A 17,627-nucleotide genomic window follows, 5' to 3' on the forward strand; every position below is an offset into this window, starting at 1 on the left:
TTACACGTGTGGGCTCTGACCATTTTCGTATCCATCGTTGTAATCAACCAGGCACCAGCAATTACCATTATTCTATATCTGCGCCTCATAAACATACAAAGTACTATTATGCTGATCCGGCAATAAATAAAGCCTCAATCTCCCATCATTGACACTAACATCCATCGGATTCATCGTCACCCTAACACCCAACGCACTCTCCATCTCAATAGGCACTTCTGCAAGAGGAATCATAGTCTTGACATCCACAAGCGCGATACCACCAAGAGTGTAATTACTGATCGTAGATACGCCTGAACAGAGCATTATACTTTTTCCACTGTAAAAGCCGCTGTGGCCGAGCCATTTACAGTCTTGGTAGTCGATAAAGTGACTTGGATTTTGAACCACCGTTTCTGGGGAGGGTGATGCGTCGCAGCCTGTGTGGACGGATCTAAGATTCCATGTTGACGCGCAGCGTGAACCCCAGTTAAGAGCCGTGATGGAATTGGCGCGTGTGTCGTGGACTATACCGCCAAGATGGTCATTGTAGTTGAGAACGCGCTCTGGGACGAGTGTTGTAGGGTCTGTTCGGTAGACGTATGCCGTACTGTTCGGACGGTACTGCGCGATGGTTCCCCAGATATATTGACCATCAAAGTCAATGCCTCCATTATGATACTCATCATCACCCTCTTTCGTAATCGTCGCATCAGCAATGATTTCTCCTTTTCCATTATAAACCATCAAATGCGCTCTTCCCGCTCCAGCAGAGCGATCTGTCCCGTTGATGATCTTTCCATACTTTTTTGTTGGTATAGTCCAATGTCCTGAACTAACGACATACCGATCATCGCCAAGCCTTACAATACCCTCAGGTTCAAAAGTATCTCCCTCAAAAGTAATATTCTGAACACTCTTCCATGTTGTAGACCGACTTAGTTTCTGAAAGGCGTGGATGATAGCTGGCCCGTCGGATGCAGCATGTGATGGCGGCAGTGGAGTCGGAACCAGCGGGTCATTTCTGTACAACGTAATATTACGCGCCATAGCCAATGCTGGACAAACAGCGATTGAGCTTGTAAGTTTCATATCCGTAGCTCCAAGATTAAAAAGAAAGTAAACTTTTGGCGCAAATATGCAAATGGTTATGAGAGTGAGGAGTGGAAGGGTAAGTTTGAATGACAGGCTGGAGCACCATGGCTTTCTATCCCCCATGACATCATCATGTAATCGGTGACGATCAACCCGTAAGAATCCATCTTCACGCATAATGAATGTGACGATGGTCGTGATGATGTTGATGATGGAAGATTAGAGTGGACATTGACCAACCCGATAGTTCGGCGCCGTCACGTGGAGAATGATGATCTTCGCGGCAGTTGAACAAATTCTGGGGTTCTGGGGAGTTTTAGCGAGGGTCCATTTGCCGGGGTTAAACTTTATGTGTGGTATTTTTAGCACCTTGATGAGCTTAAATAATGCTGAAGAGTTACTCGAACATCTGTATCCAATCCGATGAAGTAGGACATGTCTTTTTGTATCAAGGCGCGCATGTAATGAAGCCTCTTTAAGAAGTTGGCTTGGCGACTCGCTGCTTCCGAATGAAGGTTTTAAGAACAATCGCTCTGTTCGCAAGAGTCATGATCCAAGGTTCACAGGATGCTAAACGCTATGCAAATCTTAGATGTAGGATGTCAATTATTATCACCATTTTACAAAATATCTTCTCATGTGCTGCTCCTCTCCACACTCCCCAATAACCACATCAATGCACCAAAATGACGCCCTGGAAGGTCAATACCCGTTTCCTCATCATCTCCGACACGCACAGCAAGCCCTTCCCCGACGACCGCGTGCCCTTAACCCCCGTTGAAGTAGCCATCCACTGCGGTGATCTTACCCAACACTCAAAACTACACGAATTCGAAGCTGCGATTGAACTCCTCAAAGAACTTGATGCTCCTCTTAAACTTGTTATTGCAGGCAATCATGACTTTACACTCGATAAACCTACATTTAAGAGAATGAGAGCTGAGATAGAGCCTCCTGATATGGAACGGGTGGAGATGGAGTATGGGTGTCCTGGAGAGGCGAGACGTTTGATGGAGAGTGCTGCAGAGTACGGAATTGTATATCTGGATGAGGGCGTACATCACTTCGACCTTGACAACGGCGCCCATCTTGTCGTGTACGCAAGTCCGTATACTCTTTCAGAGGACCCCTGGGGTTTCCAGTACAACATCTATGAAGGCCACGACTGGAACATAAACGAACAAGTCGACATAATGATCACCCACGGTCCACCCCTCCAAATCCTCGACCAAGGCCGCTACGAAAAACACATCGGCTGTCCAGACCTGTTCAGAGCAGTCGCCCAAGCAAAACCTTTAATGCACTGCTTCGGCCACGCGCATAGTAGCTGGGGCGCTGAACTGATTAGATGGCGAGATTACCGACCTGGGGAGCTTTCGCCTGCTACGGCTATTGACGAGGAAGAGTCTGTGGTGTTGGAGAATCTTGACAAAGTAAAATGGGGGAGGAAGGAGTATGAGAAGGATAGGGTTGTGGTCACGAGGCATGAGAGGGGGGATCATATGGAGGTTGTGAGGAAGATTGATACGCTTTTTGTTAATGCTGCCATTCAGGGCCAGAGGAAGCGGTTGTTCAATTTTCCTTGGGTTGTTGAGCTTGATCTTCCTATTAGTTGAAGGAGGGCATATTAATACCCTCGGAGCATTGTGCTGATTCCGCGTCTACCTTGTCTTGAGGTAGCTATATCGTCGGGAAACGACAAGATGGTTGCGCGATCGGGAAATATTCATCGCATATCTGTGTAAATTAATAAAGATCATTGAAGACATGATTGTTCCAAAAATAACTGTGCTAGAATTCCTCATCAATAGCCAGCCTCGTTTCCCCCACGACTTCGATCCAACACCCAAATCAGGCTGTGCACAAATCACAACAAGCGAACTGGTTAGAACACAAAAGAAGGATGCCGTCCATCATTTCATGCATGATACCATCTGATTCAAAGGTCTCCACACCATCTCGGCCGATTTTCGCCAATCACACACACATGTATCTATCAGTTGGCCAATTCTGACGGCCCGTGAGGCTTTCTGGGTGATTGCCAACGATGCAACCCTCTGTTTCGCATTTGAGAGTCCAGGTTGGGGTCTATTATGACGATGTTAGACGGCCCCCGGCTTGAAAGTGAATGAAGTGTTGGTGATGGGTAGATCAAGGTACATAGACAATGCCAAGACGGGAGATATATAAACTCATGAGTCTAGCAATGTGTATTGATTTGAAAGGACTGTAGTTATCACTTCTCGGGGCACACATACTGAGTGTCAGAAAATTCATTGCGGTCTGTCGCAGTTCTTGCATTTATTGCCGGTCTTATCTTCAAATCGCAAACCTACCCGCTGAACACGTTCCATCATGGAACTCTTCAGTGATGTGGATATAGAACGGGACTTCCCAGATCATGGTAATAATTGATCAATCGCTGAATCCGAAATGAATCACGCTGACCATGACACCAGAGATCAGGTCCATATTGAACCGCTCTGAGCAGGCAACTCGGCATCGTCAATTCCCTTCTCGAATGGCCATTTCCGATGATTATCCTGCCCACTGCTCCGTTTCTACCGGCCCCTCGTCTCAAAGCGACGCTTCTTCCACCTCTCCCAGCCCTCGGACTTAGAAGAGGAGTCATGCGCGTAGTTATGATGCTGGCAACAAGCCGGCCGATCTACAAGCGGGATTGTTGATGATGAACAACAGCTGTTCGGATGATGATACCCAGCTCAATAATGGAGACAACACAGGCAAGTAACCCATCGTTCTGACATACCTCATGGCTAATAAGGAAAAGTCCTATGCTGCAAGAAGTCATGGAAGATAGGCGCACACTACAAGTAAGTCTCCAACCCATCCATCACACTCCTCTAACCACCGTACAGCAAACACATCAATCGCGTACATAACCTCCGCCTTAAATGCGAGTGCTGTGGCGACGTCGCCGCAGAAAAGAGAGAACTCAATCGTCACTACTGGGTATCGCACAAGGAATACGCGAACAGAAACAACATCCCTAACCCGGAGGGTAATTGTAAGGCTTGTGGAATGTATTTTACTAGGAAGGATCGTATTCGTCGCCATCTTGAGCGATCTCCCTCGTGCCGTGAAAAGCTAGGGCTTTGAGGGAGTCCTAGCTTTTCATGGCACGAGAGATGTCGCTGATATAGCGATTAGTACGCTTTTAATTGGCATTCACGATTGGAAGAATGGGAATGTTATGGGGGGTTTTTCTTTTTTCAGTTAAGCAGTCTCGGTCAATTCAATATAGCGCACCTACAGTCTTTTAACTTCCTACACAATCCAATAGCAAAAGAGCCCAATGGCAGCAGGGTCTTTCCGTAAACTCCAGCACTTCTCAACGCAATACTCTGCCAAGATCCAAAACATAGTAAACCAAGATCAAAGTCTCAGATGTTTACCAAACGATCTTCTTGAACGCCTCAAGATCGTCCTTCGCCAAGGCCTTGCGGTCGGGCTTCTCCGCGACCACCCGCTTGATAGGCTTGGGCAATTCCTTCAGAATCTCCACAAGAATGTCTGGATTAAGAGCAATGCCTGTGAGGTTTTTGACGAGATCCTCTGGGGGAGAGCTGTCAATGATCATGCGGATCTTGGTAGAGCTGGGAGCATCGCGCATCTGCTTCTCGGGATCTACTGGGAGGAAGCGGACAATTCCCTTGGGCTTCGTGATCAGTTGGCGACAAGTCCAAATGTTGGTCACGGTCTTTACGGCCTCTACGACGGCCTCTTCAACAACTTTCTCAAAGTTAGCTTCTGCGTTTTCGGTGAATATAGGGGAATTGGTACCTGGTGTTCCCTGTTGCTTGAGCTTTTCTCGAATCTCCTGCTCAAGGAGAAGGCGGTTGATCTTGAGCTTCTCCCAAGGGGAACAGCCGTTTAATTGGCGAAGAGTAGACGGGCATCGAAAGTCAACAGGGCGTGAGATGTCCGAGGTGATTGCATCCCCGCAATCCCAACACTCGGCATCAAAACCACGGCCATAGGTGATGACATCCGGACCGTTCAGGACAATGTACCTAACATCGAAACCGTCTTTTCGCGCCTCATTGGCGAGGTTAGCACGGAAGGGAGCCCACTCCTTTCCAGGTCCATCAAAGACATAAGCCCAATCAACAGGAATTCCTGAACCTCTCCAGAGCTTGGCGCGCTTTTCCTTAGGAATCACAATCGCATTGTCTCTCCTCTCCATCTTGAACTTGAGATAGTGGTCGTCCGTGACGACGATGATCGCAGCGATGATGTTGAGATCTGCGCCTGCATTACTGAAGGCGTGGCTCAAAAGACCAAGATGACCTCGATGAGGGGGATTGAAGGACCCGGGATAGATTAGGATTCGGTTTGTTACGCCCCGTCGAAGCATTGGGGGATGGGTCGCGGTCGCGTTGTTGAAGGGACGCTCTGATGCATTGAGAGGCTTGGGCGTGAGCCGCTCGACGTAGTCTGCTAGACGCTTAGAATACATGATGAGTCGTGATGCCGGATATGCTTAGGTCTGTCGGTGGTTAGGTGTAGGTAGATGAGGTGTCCTAGACAGATGTGGTGGTGTTTGGGTAGGAGAGAAGGGGAAGGGGGAATAAATAGACAAAGCGAACAGAGGAGTAGTAGAGTAAGAGTGCATGATACTGGCACTGGAATTGGCACTGGAGTTGAGTGAACAAACGAAGGGTTCCTGAACTAGGCATCTGTTGGTGCCGCTTCGTGGTTGTTCTTGAGAGTGACGAGAGTGGAACATCGATGGCCACGGGGAGAAACTTATTGACAGACGTTTTTCCGATCTTTATCAAGGAACAAATCAGATCTATCCTTAAATGAAAGTTAATCCGCATCTGTTCCTTCGAGGTTTTTCTAAATATCTTGGTATTTTCCCCCTTTTGAGTTCATGAACTCCCCGAATATTGGCACATGGATAAACTCTCTCTCTGTTCTTGTGAGGAACATAACTGGTAGAGCAGGTAGCGCCAAGATTTATTATTGACGGACTTGAGAACAGTACAGCTGTCATTTCTTTTCCATTCTCTCACTGTTTTACTGTCATGAAGTGCAGCCTTGTACTTTTTCTTGAAGACATATTGTGGAATTTTCCAATGCCACAGCAGAACTGTTCTACAAGGCTGAGGACAATACAATAAAGTACCCTAAGTATTACTTAAAAGTTGCATAAAGTAAAAATCTAAATTGGTTTATCTCAGGCAATTCTCCTGATACCCTTATGCTAGGTGGTGGTGGTAGTTTACACAACGTCGAAATCTTGATCCGTTATAGGGTAAGCACATGGCAAGATCGCATCTTGGTGTCGTGATACATTACATGAACAAGGGTACAAACACACCGCATCACTAAGAATAGAACCGATGCACAAGAACAGATTCAGCATGAACAGTGCAGAAACGAAACACGATATCCCTCTACCGATTATACCCGTGAGGACCTTCTCAACTCCCCGCTCCCCTCATGATGTGCGTGTTTTATTGACCGTGCTTCGCTAGCATCTTGGCTGATCATCACAAAAACGGTCGCTTCAAGCACGGATATGGTTTGTTGGCCCTGCATGGGATCGACCAGATGGTCATTGTAATTATGATGCGTATTTGCTGCATGTGGCTACCTGAACAAGCCTCAAATCCTGTAATTGCAGGCGGTGAAAAAAAAGAAAGGTCCCGTCAGTTCATTTCGGTGTTCTTTAATTGGAAACATGACCAGGGTATTACTCTCCCGGGGTAATTTCTCACTACTCTGTACAGACAGTTTCTGCAACATGGGAATGCAGCTTGAAAATGGGAAAAACATAACACAACGCAACACATGACCCCTGCTTTTCTGTTGGAGGGTAACTACTTTGCTCCTATTCGTCAGCGTCAAAACCGCGGGTACGGCAGACAAGGCTTGGGGCGAACTGGACCTAGTTTAGCTTGAAAGCTTTTTGTTGGAGAGTCTGGCGTCATGGGTAATCATGATGAAAATCATGAGAGAGGGATCTGTACCTGTGGTGTAGCGTACAGTAGCTGGTGTAGCTGTGGTGTTGCTTGTGATGGATGGTCAAACCCTGAATCATGAGATGCATATCTAGCTGGAGAAACATTAACGGAGATGATCTGTCGCATCTATACTGTAGCTCCCAGCTCAAGCTTGCCTAGCTTCCGAGTCAGCTGTTGGTTTCATCATCCAACCTATTGTACCTGTAAGGTATGAAGCTTTCCCTTCTACCCGTCCGTACTGTATCCTCGACGGCGTTACCCTTCTGCCACTCATCCAATATGGCAAAGCATAACATAACCATACTTATTAGCCTATCGTATCCTCCTGGCCTCATCGAAAACAGGGTCTTTAGCTCATCGTGTGTGTGCAGAGTGTGTCACTCGCTCATCCATGTCTCACTGCCCACTTAGCGCCCACCGCTACAGTATCCCCCCTCCCATCCCCTCCCCGCCCCATGTCATGCCCCTGTCCAATCTGTGTTTTTTTTTTCTTTCTCTTTCTCATGATGCATTACAGACCGCACAGTATAGAATGTATCGGATCAACTCCAGGGGCACAGCAGTGTAACAGGATCGATCTATTGGATTGTTTCTTTTTGATCACGCTTCTTGCATGGATGCTTTGGACAACGCACAGCAAATACCGAAATGTAGTATCTATCTATTCTCTTACATAGTCATTTCTTGAATTCCGTTCCGTCAGTAACACATTTGTTTGTTGCCTGTCTTGACTTTTGGCACGTGTCGTATCTGATGTGTGTGTGTCCTGTCCCTTGCGTTGGCCTATTGAACCTGGCTTACCACCGCCGCGTTAATCACGAACAGATCAGATTTTGCTGTACTCTGAACCTTTGCATTAAACCACAGTGCAACGCGAACGCAGAGTTGAGAATATCCCGCGCCTTAAGTGTTGCTACTCGCCAAGAAACTATCACCAAACGCGTTATCGCCAGACCGACTTGACTCGACTTGACTTGACTTGACCAACTCAACTTCAGCCCAGTTCTTCCACATCAAAAAGTATCCACTCTTTGACTGGCATTTCTTTTTCTTTGGAGATTTCCTGGGGTGGAAAAAGGCTTGGGTGGATGCCATCTTGTTCTTTTGGGTTTAGCTCAAGTCGCTGGAACCTGAAGCCGAAAGGGAATTCTGGAGCTAAAAAATTGGCGCCATGGATCCACGGCATCCGTCCAAGCTTCCACTTTCAGTTCCAGTTCCAGTTCCCTTTTCGCCGTCGCCTTACGCTACTCCTACTCCTTTCCCTCCAGTTTCTCCAACAACACCATCAACCTCCGACAACCGCATCATCACGATAGCTACTCAAGCCGGCGCTACTCCTGTATTTGTTGCGCACTCGAACCGTACATACCCGCATACTCATCCGCATGAGCACACGCATATCATTACCCACTCTCGCACACCGTCTTATGACATCGCGCGCGCCGAGTCGCATCCGCATCTTTATGCTCAGAATTTGACCTCGGATCAAAACCCTGCATATGCCGCTCATACTTTTGACCAGCGACGATCCTCCGACACGAATTTTTATACTCAACCGTCACGCCAAATAAGCCACGATTCGAACCTTGCGCGTTCAAACACACCCGTCGTTCACTCTCTTCGAACTCTCAATCGTGAAATGCCGCCGCCGACATCGCCTCCCCAGCCGGGGGCGAAACCGCCGCAACAAAATCAACAGCCGCACATGATGTATGGGCCACCTCCACCGCGTGCACCTCCAGTAGCTGTCGGTCCACCCATGTCATTTCCGTCGGGTCGTGAACTTCCAGCCCTAAGCTCTATTGCGAGAACGGGCAGCAGCAACAGCTCAATGTCGATATCGTCAATGTTGGGTGGACCTCCTCCGGCTTTACGCGAATCGCAACCTCCGCCTTCGCATTATCCTCCTCATTCTGCCGCGCCTGGATCAGGTCCCGGCTTCGCGACCGCAGTTCACGCTTCACCAAGAATGCATTCCGCAGCTTCTGACTACCCGCCATTCCGCCGACCACATACCCCCGATCATCAGCGACCTTATGAACCCAGAAACTCACCACCTGGTCACTATACTCCCGAAGTCCCGCGTTATAGCACGCCTTCCACGTACTCGAGACATCCTTCAGGTTCCGCAGATCACGGAAGAGAACCTGGAAGACTACCTCCTGGACCTCCTCCAAGACCAAGCAGCCAACCCAAGGCGTATCAAGGCATGCCTCGACCGATGGAGATGGGGCGACCACCCAACCCCGAGGAGGCCTATGGGCGACGCGACGAGATGGGTCGACCTCCACCTGGCATGGAATACAACCCCGAAAGAGTTGGCTTGCGACCTAATCCCTACGACGACCGCTATAGAGCAGAACGCGAACGATTAGGCGAAGAGCAGCGCGAGCGCGAAAGAAGAGAACGCGCATATTCTGGCAGTGACTCGGGAAGACACTCGATACATCCTGAATATGGCCATCGCGAACCACCTCGAAATCCTTTACCGTACGGCCGACCGCCCGATCGCGATCCTAGAGAACGAGACCCTCGTGAATCTCAGGGTAGGGATCCTAGAGATATCCGAGAACGAGATCCGCGAGACGGGCAATGGGGTCGCATGGGCTCTGATCCCAGCTACCGAGCCCCTATGGATCACCAGCGACCACATCCCGAATATCCTCCTTCTGCGCAGCCTTATCCTCCTCATGGTGTTTACCCAGGTCCACCACCTGAGCGATATCCTCCAGCCTCGCATCCGATGCCCGGCCCGCCAGGCCAAAATATGCCCCATGGACCCGCACCTTATGACTCCCCCGACCGAGCCCGAATGAGTTTGATGCATGCCCAGCAGCAACCTCCGCACCGAAGACAAGAAGAAGGCGGCCCCCCACCACCGACCATAGCCTATAACGGAGCTCCTGGTCCGGGCCAACTTGAATCTCCACGACACCGTAATAGCGATGATGCGTCAGCCCCGAATGGTCAGCGTAATTTGTTGGCGATCCAGGAGATGAACCGCAAAGGAAGAATTTCACCACTACCCCAAGCCGTACAGGGCGCGCAATTACAGCAGCCTGGTCCAACTGGCGAGCCAGGAATCAAGAGCGAGTTTGGCCGCATGTTTGCTGGTATTGGAAACGGAGTCATGGGAGTTACAAGCCCCATGACATCTGCTGCAATGCCATTCACAAATGCAAGCCTAGCCAAACGCGAGGACCCGGAAAATGTAACACCCGATTCTGGTCCCGAGGCAGGAGGAAAGGGCACCAAAGGCAGGAGGAGAAAACTCAAGGATGATGAAGGAAAGGGCGATGATGAAAGTTCCGGACGAGTTACTCCCGCCGGCAGGGCCAAACGTCCCAAAACTCACCAACATCAACATCACCACCATCATCAGTATGTTGGCCTTCCGTTTCCTCGGGACTTTGCTGATTATCATAGTCACGCGCATCACCACCATCATCATCCACCTGACGCTGCCCCATTAAGCGGTGCTGTACCCTTCAAGAACTTCAAAGCTGGTGCCCCCAATGACAAAGGCCTTCCCGTTCCTCATCATCATCATCCGCCACGACCAATGCATCCACACCAGCACCAGCCGGTGAAACAGCCGGTAACAAACGCCGCGCCGATAATACCTCCGAAAACCAAGACCATTGTTTCGTCAAAAGCAGTTTTTGAATCTGTATCGGATCGACCACGACACCATCTTGGAGATTTTATCTACGAACCGGGATTGAAAGCTGGCAGATTGGTGCCAACCTATCCCACGCATCGACCTTTCGCTTCCAACCCCAAGCCTCTACCCTGGGAGATGATCAAAGATAATGAAAACTGCATATTGACAGTCAAGGTGTCGCGAGTCCATTTAGCATCTGCCTCAAGAGAAGAAATCACCTCGCGAAGTTATCTTTGGGGCACCGATATTTACACGGACGATTCTGATGTTGTTGCCGCATGCATTCATAGTGGCTGGATCAAGGGAGAGTGGTCAGAGGACGTCGATAGTTCGACGTTGGATATCGAACAGGGCGCCACCGATAAGCGACGTAAGAAGCCTGCGAACTCGACTGTCGACCTGGACTCAGAAGGTTTGATCACTGCACCTCCCACGAGCGGACCGATGCCGATACCTGCACAACGAGACCTACATGTCAACATCCTCATTCTTCCCCGCTTGGTCAAATACTATGCTTCTACCCGACATGGCATTACGAGTCGAGAATTTGGTGGAGATTATGGACATCGTCGTGCGATTCACGACGGTATCAGCTACATGATCAAGAGTGTACGATGGGTGGAAAATGGAGCGCAACCACAAGCACGACTCCGAGGTCAAGCTCGACGTGATCGCATCCGCAAGGCCATGCGCGAGGTCAAGATGAGTCTCGATAATGGAAATGGTATCGAGGCTACTAAGGAGAAGGAAACGAATGGAAAGGTCCCGGGTGGCATATCAGCTACATGGAGGAAGAAAGAACCCGAACAAACCGAGCCGAAGACAAGGGAGAAGGATACCGTCGAGGGTGATAAGGAGAATAGTGAGCCGACCACACACGACACCGAAGCGAACGAAGAAAACAAGGAACAGCCAAAGGACGTGGAAATGAACGATGCCGTCGAGGCGCCGACCACAGAGGCGAAGACGGATTCTTGACGACAGTCACGATTTTGTCACCATACCATAAAAGGCGTTGGTGTCATTGCATAGCAGGGCAAAGAGCCGGAGCCAAAGGTCTTGTAGCATTAGAAATACCCCTTTCTGGTTATGATAATAACAAATTTTAATCAAGGCGTAAGCCTTTGTCTATAATTGTATGATACAGTTTTGTACATTTTGCCACCGGTCCATCCATGACTTTATCGTATGCCGTTTGCCGTTTAGAAATCCGTCGCTCGTCCATTATAAGACCAATCGCTATCCCCACCCCATCTCAAAGGATCATTCTTGGGCCCTCCAACTTCTCCAGTCTTGGGATTGACCTCGCCTTCGAACTCGGGCGGTGCGCCGCGGAAGTAACCGATGTTCATATCCTCATCTTTCTTTTCGGGGGTTGTTGTATGTCTGATTTGCGATGTAGCGGGTGTAGCCGCAGTAGTAGCAGTGTTTGTAGGGGTGACGGTGACGTTGGGCTCTTCAGTTGGTTGAAACGCAGAAGATACACTCGCAGCGCGCTGAAGACGCTCGAATTCGGCTTGTTGGTCGGCGGGGAGCTTTGGTGGTGAGGGGCGGGATTGGAATGTTGATGATAAGCGAATTGAAGGGCGGAGGAGGGGTGTTAGACGGCGGGTTAGAAGGCGGGACATTTTCGTTGTTTTGTTGTTTGTCTTTTTGGAGGGTTAAGTTTCGTTGTGAGGTTGTTGCTTTGGGGGTGAGTGTGGTGTTGGAGTTGGCGCAGTAAAGATTGTAGTTAGTGGTGATGGAGGCGAATGGAAAGTTGATGATGTAAATCGGAGTGAGACGGGCCGAGGTTAGATTGAGACGGGAATAGTGGGGAATGCGGGATGCGAAGTGGAGCTTTGAGAAGCCGATGAGCGGATCTGCTTAAAGATGGAAGAGAGACTACTTTGATCTTGATATGGAGGCACTCGACCTGACGAGCGCCTGCTTCCAGATTTTCGTGTAAACACCGAAGGCCGACCATTTATCAATCAGGGGGAAGTTTATTGTCGAATCGCTCGCTGACTGGGCGTCTTTGATGGTGTCCCCTGGTTAGATGCAGCAAGTATTAGAGGACTCTGCTCGGTGAGCAGTATTACCAATAGAAGGATCCTTGATGGATGAAGTAAGATAGCCTTAATTCTAATCTAAACTGGCATAAAGTGCCTAAACCATTCCTCTCTCGAATTCTTTGCGTGCAACCTTTCCAATACTCTGACGATACTACAATCATGAGAATGGTCTGGGTTACATCAGATACCCCAGGTTGAGTGTCAACCATGCCGCATCGTGTCATATAAGCGGCACAGCAGCCACTTCGGTCGCCCGATCGGGCGGCTTAAAATACACGTGGGATGTCAGTCAGTTCCTGAAGACTTCAAGGTGAGTGGGATTAGAATTGTCGTAGTTGTGGCGTTTGTTAGTGTGACGGCCAAGGAAGGATTTTGAGATGATGTGTAGCTTCGGGAAGCGTCTCGGGAAAGGCGTTTGCTTGTGCGCGGGATGTCTAGAGAGGACTTGAAGAAGGCGCCCAGGATCAAGAACAAGTACGCCGTCGAGAATCTACATTCCAAAACCGAGAAGAGTCAAGATGGCTATCGTATATGGGAATCAACATTGAGGTTAATTCTGGATTTCAATTATCGCTTACCATCGCCCGATTGATTAGTCTAGAAACTCTCTATTCCATTTCCTCCCGCATCGTCGTTTCTTCAACACGCGGCTCACAACCTCGTGGTCCATCCTCACGGTATCATTGGCTACTCACCACCACAGCCCCAAATCATCACCACTATCACCTAAATCTTGGCCCAAACAGTCTCTCGGTCTTCAATTGTAGCAACAGCCGACTAAATAAGAATCGCCCCTGTGTCAAAACTCGCCTATCGAATCACGTCTTCGCAAAGACGCACACTCGCTCAGCCGTTGACTAGTCTAACCGGTCTCTCGGGAGAAGGAGCTTAAAAGAAGCCCGGTTGCCCCGCCTGTCTTGTCTTATAGCTGTTACTACCCTGCTTCGCTATCCAGCTTTATCTCATTCACGCTTGAGATCTTCATCGCTTCGATATGGAGTGACATGCTGTCGTCGTGGAGACGCGGCGCCTTCTTAATATCCTTATTATCTTCACCTATCTCCTAGGCAATGGCGACACTTCATCAGTATGATTACATCTTTGCTCTAACCGTCATATTCGCTTGTCTCGATGCCTGGAACATCGGTATGTTCTCTAACACACTATCCATACAATCAAACACTGACTCTCCAGGTGCCAACGATGTGGCCAACTCGTTCGGAACATCCGTCTCCTCTCGATCCCTAACCATGAAACAAGCCATGCTCATAGCAGCAGTATGCGAATTCAGCGGCAGCGCATCAGTAGGATCCCGAGTCGCAGATACCATCCGCACAAAGATCGTCGACCCTCACCACTATGACAGCTCGCCTGGTGTTTTGTTACTCGTCATGATGTGTACTATCATGTCATCCTCGCTCTTCCTCACCTTTGCGACACGACGAGGCCTTCCTGTATCGACGACACATTCTCTTATTGGCGGTTTGGTCGGCGCGGCGACAGCGTCGATTGGGATTGAGAAGGTTAGTTGGGGATGGCATGGTGTTTCACAGATCTTTGCGGCTTGGGTTGTCGCGCCTCTTATCGCAGGGTGTATGGGATACGTCTTGTTTCTTTTTACAAAGAAGTTTATCCTGATGAAGCGGAGTGCTGTGAAGAGAGCTTTCTTCTCCATTCCGTTTTACACCTATCTTACTGTTGGAGCTCTTGCGATGCTTTTGGTCTGGAAGGGAATTCATGCGGTAAATCTGTCTGTGAAGGATACGGTTATTGCGATCTTTGTTACTGCAACAGGGATGACATTTCTCCAGGTTGTGTTTATACTCCCGTTTCTATGGACGAGGATAATGCATGAGGATTGGACGCTTAAGTGGTATCATGTCTTCCAGGGACCGATGCTGCTTTGGCGATCACCTCCGCCGCCGACACCAATTGGTTTCACGAAACCTCGGATCAGAGACTACTACCAGGGACATCTCACGCGGGAGGAACTCGATTACATACGGACTTCCGAAACACTTCTTCAGTCGATTCAGACGCAGAATGGCGAGTTACCAGATCTTGACCGAGACGACGACTGGATTCTTCCACCACCAGCCCAAACACCACCCAAAACACCACCAAATCGCTTCGAACGGCGTCCCTCTTCCGAATTCGTACCTCCTCGCCCAGACGGACACTGGAACACTCCAAAGGTCCTAGCATGGAAAGTCAACCGTGTATTACTCCGCGGTCTAGAAAAGGACGTTGTAGCGATGCAGAAACGAAACAACATTCTCAACTGGGACTTGGAGGATATGCATGCCCGATCAGCACACTACGACAACCGCGCAGAATACATGTACTCATCCCTCCAGATCCTCACAGCCGCAACAGCATCTTTCGTCCACGGAGCAAACGACGTCAGCAACGCAGTCGCACCCTTTACAACAGCCTACGAAGTCTGGTCCACTGGCACGATCCCCGGCTTTGTCGAAATCCCCTTCTGGATCCTCGCAGTAGGCGGTGCCTGCATAGTCGTCGGGTTGCTAACATACGGCTACCATGTCATGCGTACGCTGGGTAACCGTCTTACGCTCATATCGCCCAGTCGTGGGTTTTGCATGGAACTTGCTAGTGCTATAACCGTACTCATGGCGACAAGACTGTCATTACCTGTATCAACGACACAGTGTATCACGGGAGCGACAGTGGGTGTTGGGTTGGCGAATGGGGATTGGAGATGTATTAATCCAAAACTTGTAGCGTGGATTTATGCAGGTTGGATTGTCACGTTGCCTGTTACGGCTGTTATGTCTGGGTGTTTGATGGCGTTGATTATCAATGCACCTAGATGGGAGACATAACACTTTTATTTATAGCGATAATGTTTATTTAGTAAAATAACAGAAGAAATTTTCTCAAAAGGTTATACTGCTAAAATACAGCAATCCAAGTGCTAGTCTAAGCTAGAATAAGGTGACCAAATTATTTCATCTCTTATGTTTCAGCGGCCATTCGTCTAATTGATGCTATTTCATTCAATGTTTAGTATCTGTATTTTAGGGTAATAGATTGAGAGGTGTAAGTTTAATTACAAGCTTCTTAGATCATACCTATGATCTAGTAGCCAGCAAATCATGCCCGGGCTGGTTGACAACGAGGGTTGCGTCAAGATCGTGTAATCGCGATGCAATACTTCGCAGGTAACCTTCCTTTCCATGACACTTTGAAAATACGCTGAGCAACTGGAACCGAAGTTGAGTCAAGATTAGCCGAGTATTTTGAAGTTCCAAGACTGGTTATTGAGGTTGGCCATCAAGGTATGATCTTCCATCATGGTGTTAGTCGTCGTCTCCACTTCGTCATGACCTTTATGGCCTTCATGGACACTTCATTCTCTCTCTCTTTTCCTTCACCCTGATCTCTATGTCTTTATTCTATTGTCATATCAAGTGAAAAAATGTCGTTTAATCAAGTCCCTACCGAAATCCTCCTCGAAATCGGCGATCATGTCTCCCAAGACACTCTTCGCCATCTCTGCCTCTCATCCCGTCGTCTCATGTCCATCTTCCAAGAAAAAGCATACCACTCAACAAATCTAGACGACACAATCTACTCCGCTCATCGATTCTTCGCACTCGCATCAGGACCACGAGGAAAATTCGTTCGTAAAATCCGATACAGTCCTCGCGATCCTTGGCGAAGATCAGCCAGAGACAACATCCGCTTGAAACAAGGCGAAGCAGTCCGATATCCTCTTCTCAACCCCTACGTCCAACTTAGCAGCGAGACTCGTCAAGCACTGCAGTCTTTGAACTTGTTTCCGTGTTTGCAAAAGTTTCAGTTCGACCTAGGCGGATGGAATCTTAATGAGTGGAGAGATGCGCCTTGCTGTTTTACGTTATTTGGATTCATTCGAAATAATGATTCCTATCATGAGGAGCCGTGGAGGATTGTTGTTGAGAATAGTTTGCAGGCTGTTGCGAAGAATGGGATTGGGACGTTTGAACAATTGGAGATCAATGGGTTGCCTCCTACGGGGTCGGAATACTACTATGCTTGTGCTTCGGAGCACTGGAGATCTTTGCTTGGGTCACTCAAGAAGTTTGAGATTTCCCTTGCGGAAGTCAATGGGAGGTTTGGAACCATGACGAACGCCCATAATGGCTTTTTGTATTATTTCCCCTACGCCTTCTTTCAACATCTTACGAGTGTACAGGAACTCAGGATTGCGGGAACAGAGGACGCTATCATTGGGAGCTCGGATACCCTGGAGCCTATCGACTGGGCATCTCTCCAGTTACCGAACTTGAGATCATTTGAGATTGAGTATTCTCATATTATGGATGGACTCTGCGGCTTCTTCACGAACCATGCCAATACCCTAGAGAGGATATGTCTGAAGAACTGCTTCGGAACGAGAAAACAAGATTGGATGAATCTGATCCAGGTTTTCCTGGAAAAGAAGCCTACACAACTAGTACACTTTGACATCGTGGCGTATCCGGTACGTCTACGACATGGCCAAGCGGACTATTTCTGTAAAGGGGATATCTGTGGGTATGACATGGCCGAGGGTGAAAAGATGAGGAGGTTTGTGGTGGGACAAGCGAATGATACTTGTGGACATTTTGAGCCCGTTGAGGGCCATGCTATGGATGGGGATCTGGAGCTTGATGAGAGTGATGTTATTGAGAAATGGAGGGAATTGGAGGATTTGATGGAGAGGAATAGAAGGATACGCGTGGATGGACGATGAGTTATTTGGTGTACTGTTAATATCTCTACAATAATTAAGCGTTAAGTTATCTAAGTGCTCGAAATTGCTTAGTTGCAACTAGTTCATATTCACGATCTCCA

General features: G+C 48.6%; 8 protein-coding genes across 8 annotated transcripts; 5 read left to right on the forward strand and 3 right to left on the reverse strand.

The window, feature by feature from the left end:
* Window positions 1–13: 13 nt before the first annotated feature.
* B0J16DRAFT_335959 (uncharacterized protein) lies at window positions 14–1,271 on the reverse strand. Its single transcript, XM_046127143.1, has one exon. The coding sequence runs from the start codon at window positions 1,249–1,251 to the stop codon at window positions 73–75; it is 1,179 nt and encodes a 392-aa protein (XP_045987668.1). The 5' UTR covers window positions 1,252–1,271; the 3' UTR covers window positions 14–72.
* Window positions 1,272–1,706: 435 nt separating this feature from the next.
* Window positions 1,707–2,690, forward strand: B0J16DRAFT_395678 (Metallo-dependent phosphatase-like protein; the record flags this gene model as incomplete). The annotated part of the gene is made up of 1 exon (XM_046132207.1): window positions 1,707–2,690. The coding sequence occupies exon 1, from the start codon at window positions 1,761–1,763 to the stop codon at window positions 2,688–2,690; it is 930 nt and encodes a 309-aa protein (XP_045987669.1). The 5' UTR covers window positions 1,707–1,760.
* A 739-nt stretch (window positions 2,691–3,429) lies between these two features.
* B0J16DRAFT_381634 (uncharacterized protein) lies at window positions 3,430–3,694 on the forward strand (the record flags this gene model as incomplete). The annotated part of the gene is made up of 2 exons (XM_046131174.1): window positions 3,430–3,478; window positions 3,534–3,694. The coding sequence occupies 2 exons, from the start codon at window positions 3,430–3,432 to the stop codon at window positions 3,692–3,694; spliced, it is 210 nt and encodes a 69-aa protein (XP_045987670.1).
* Window positions 3,695–4,486: 792 nt separating this feature from the next.
* Window positions 4,487–5,684, reverse strand: B0J16DRAFT_412329 (uncharacterized protein; the record flags this gene model as incomplete). The annotated part of the gene is made up of 1 exon (XM_046133290.1): window positions 4,487–5,684. Exon 1 carries the CDS (start codon window positions 5,552–5,554, stop codon window positions 4,487–4,489), a length of 1,068 nt encoding a protein of 355 aa, XP_045987671.1. The 5' UTR covers window positions 5,555–5,684.
* A 2,592-nt stretch (window positions 5,685–8,276) lies between these two features.
* Window positions 8,277–11,850, forward strand: B0J16DRAFT_335965 (histone deacetylation protein Rxt3-domain-containing protein). The gene has a single exon (XM_046127144.1). It carries the CDS (start codon window positions 8,707–8,709, stop codon window positions 11,707–11,709), a length of 3,003 nt encoding a protein of 1,000 aa, XP_045987672.1. The 5' UTR covers window positions 8,277–8,706; the 3' UTR covers window positions 11,710–11,850.
* Window positions 11,851–12,847, reverse strand: B0J16DRAFT_335966 (uncharacterized protein). The gene has a single exon (XM_046127145.1). The coding sequence runs from the start codon at window positions 12,357–12,359 to the stop codon at window positions 11,934–11,936; it is 426 nt and encodes a 141-aa protein (XP_045987673.1). The 5' UTR covers window positions 12,360–12,847; the 3' UTR covers window positions 11,851–11,933.
* Window positions 12,848–13,449: 602 nt separating this feature from the next.
* Window positions 13,450–15,805, forward strand: B0J16DRAFT_301464 (phosphate transporter). Its single transcript, XM_046124593.1, has 2 exons — window positions 13,450–13,931; window positions 13,980–15,805. Exons 1-2 carry the CDS (start codon window positions 13,856–13,858, stop codon window positions 15,629–15,631), a joined length of 1,728 nt encoding a protein of 575 aa, XP_045987674.1. The 5' UTR covers window positions 13,450–13,855; the 3' UTR covers window positions 15,632–15,805.
* A 288-nt stretch (window positions 15,806–16,093) lies between these two features.
* B0J16DRAFT_335969 (uncharacterized protein) lies at window positions 16,094–17,608 on the forward strand. The gene has a single exon (XM_046127146.1). It carries the CDS (start codon window positions 16,228–16,230, stop codon window positions 17,524–17,526), a length of 1,299 nt encoding a protein of 432 aa, XP_045987675.1. The 5' UTR covers window positions 16,094–16,227; the 3' UTR covers window positions 17,527–17,608.
* Window positions 17,609–17,627: the final 19 nt, after the last annotated feature.

This window comes from Fusarium flagelliforme, assembly GCF_020744385.1.
Source record: "Fusarium flagelliforme strain FIESC 12 MPI-CAGE-AA-0113 chromosome Unknown B0J16scaffold_2, whole genome shotgun sequence".
NCBI lineage: Eukaryota > Fungi > Ascomycota > Sordariomycetes > Hypocreales > Nectriaceae > Fusarium > Fusarium flagelliforme.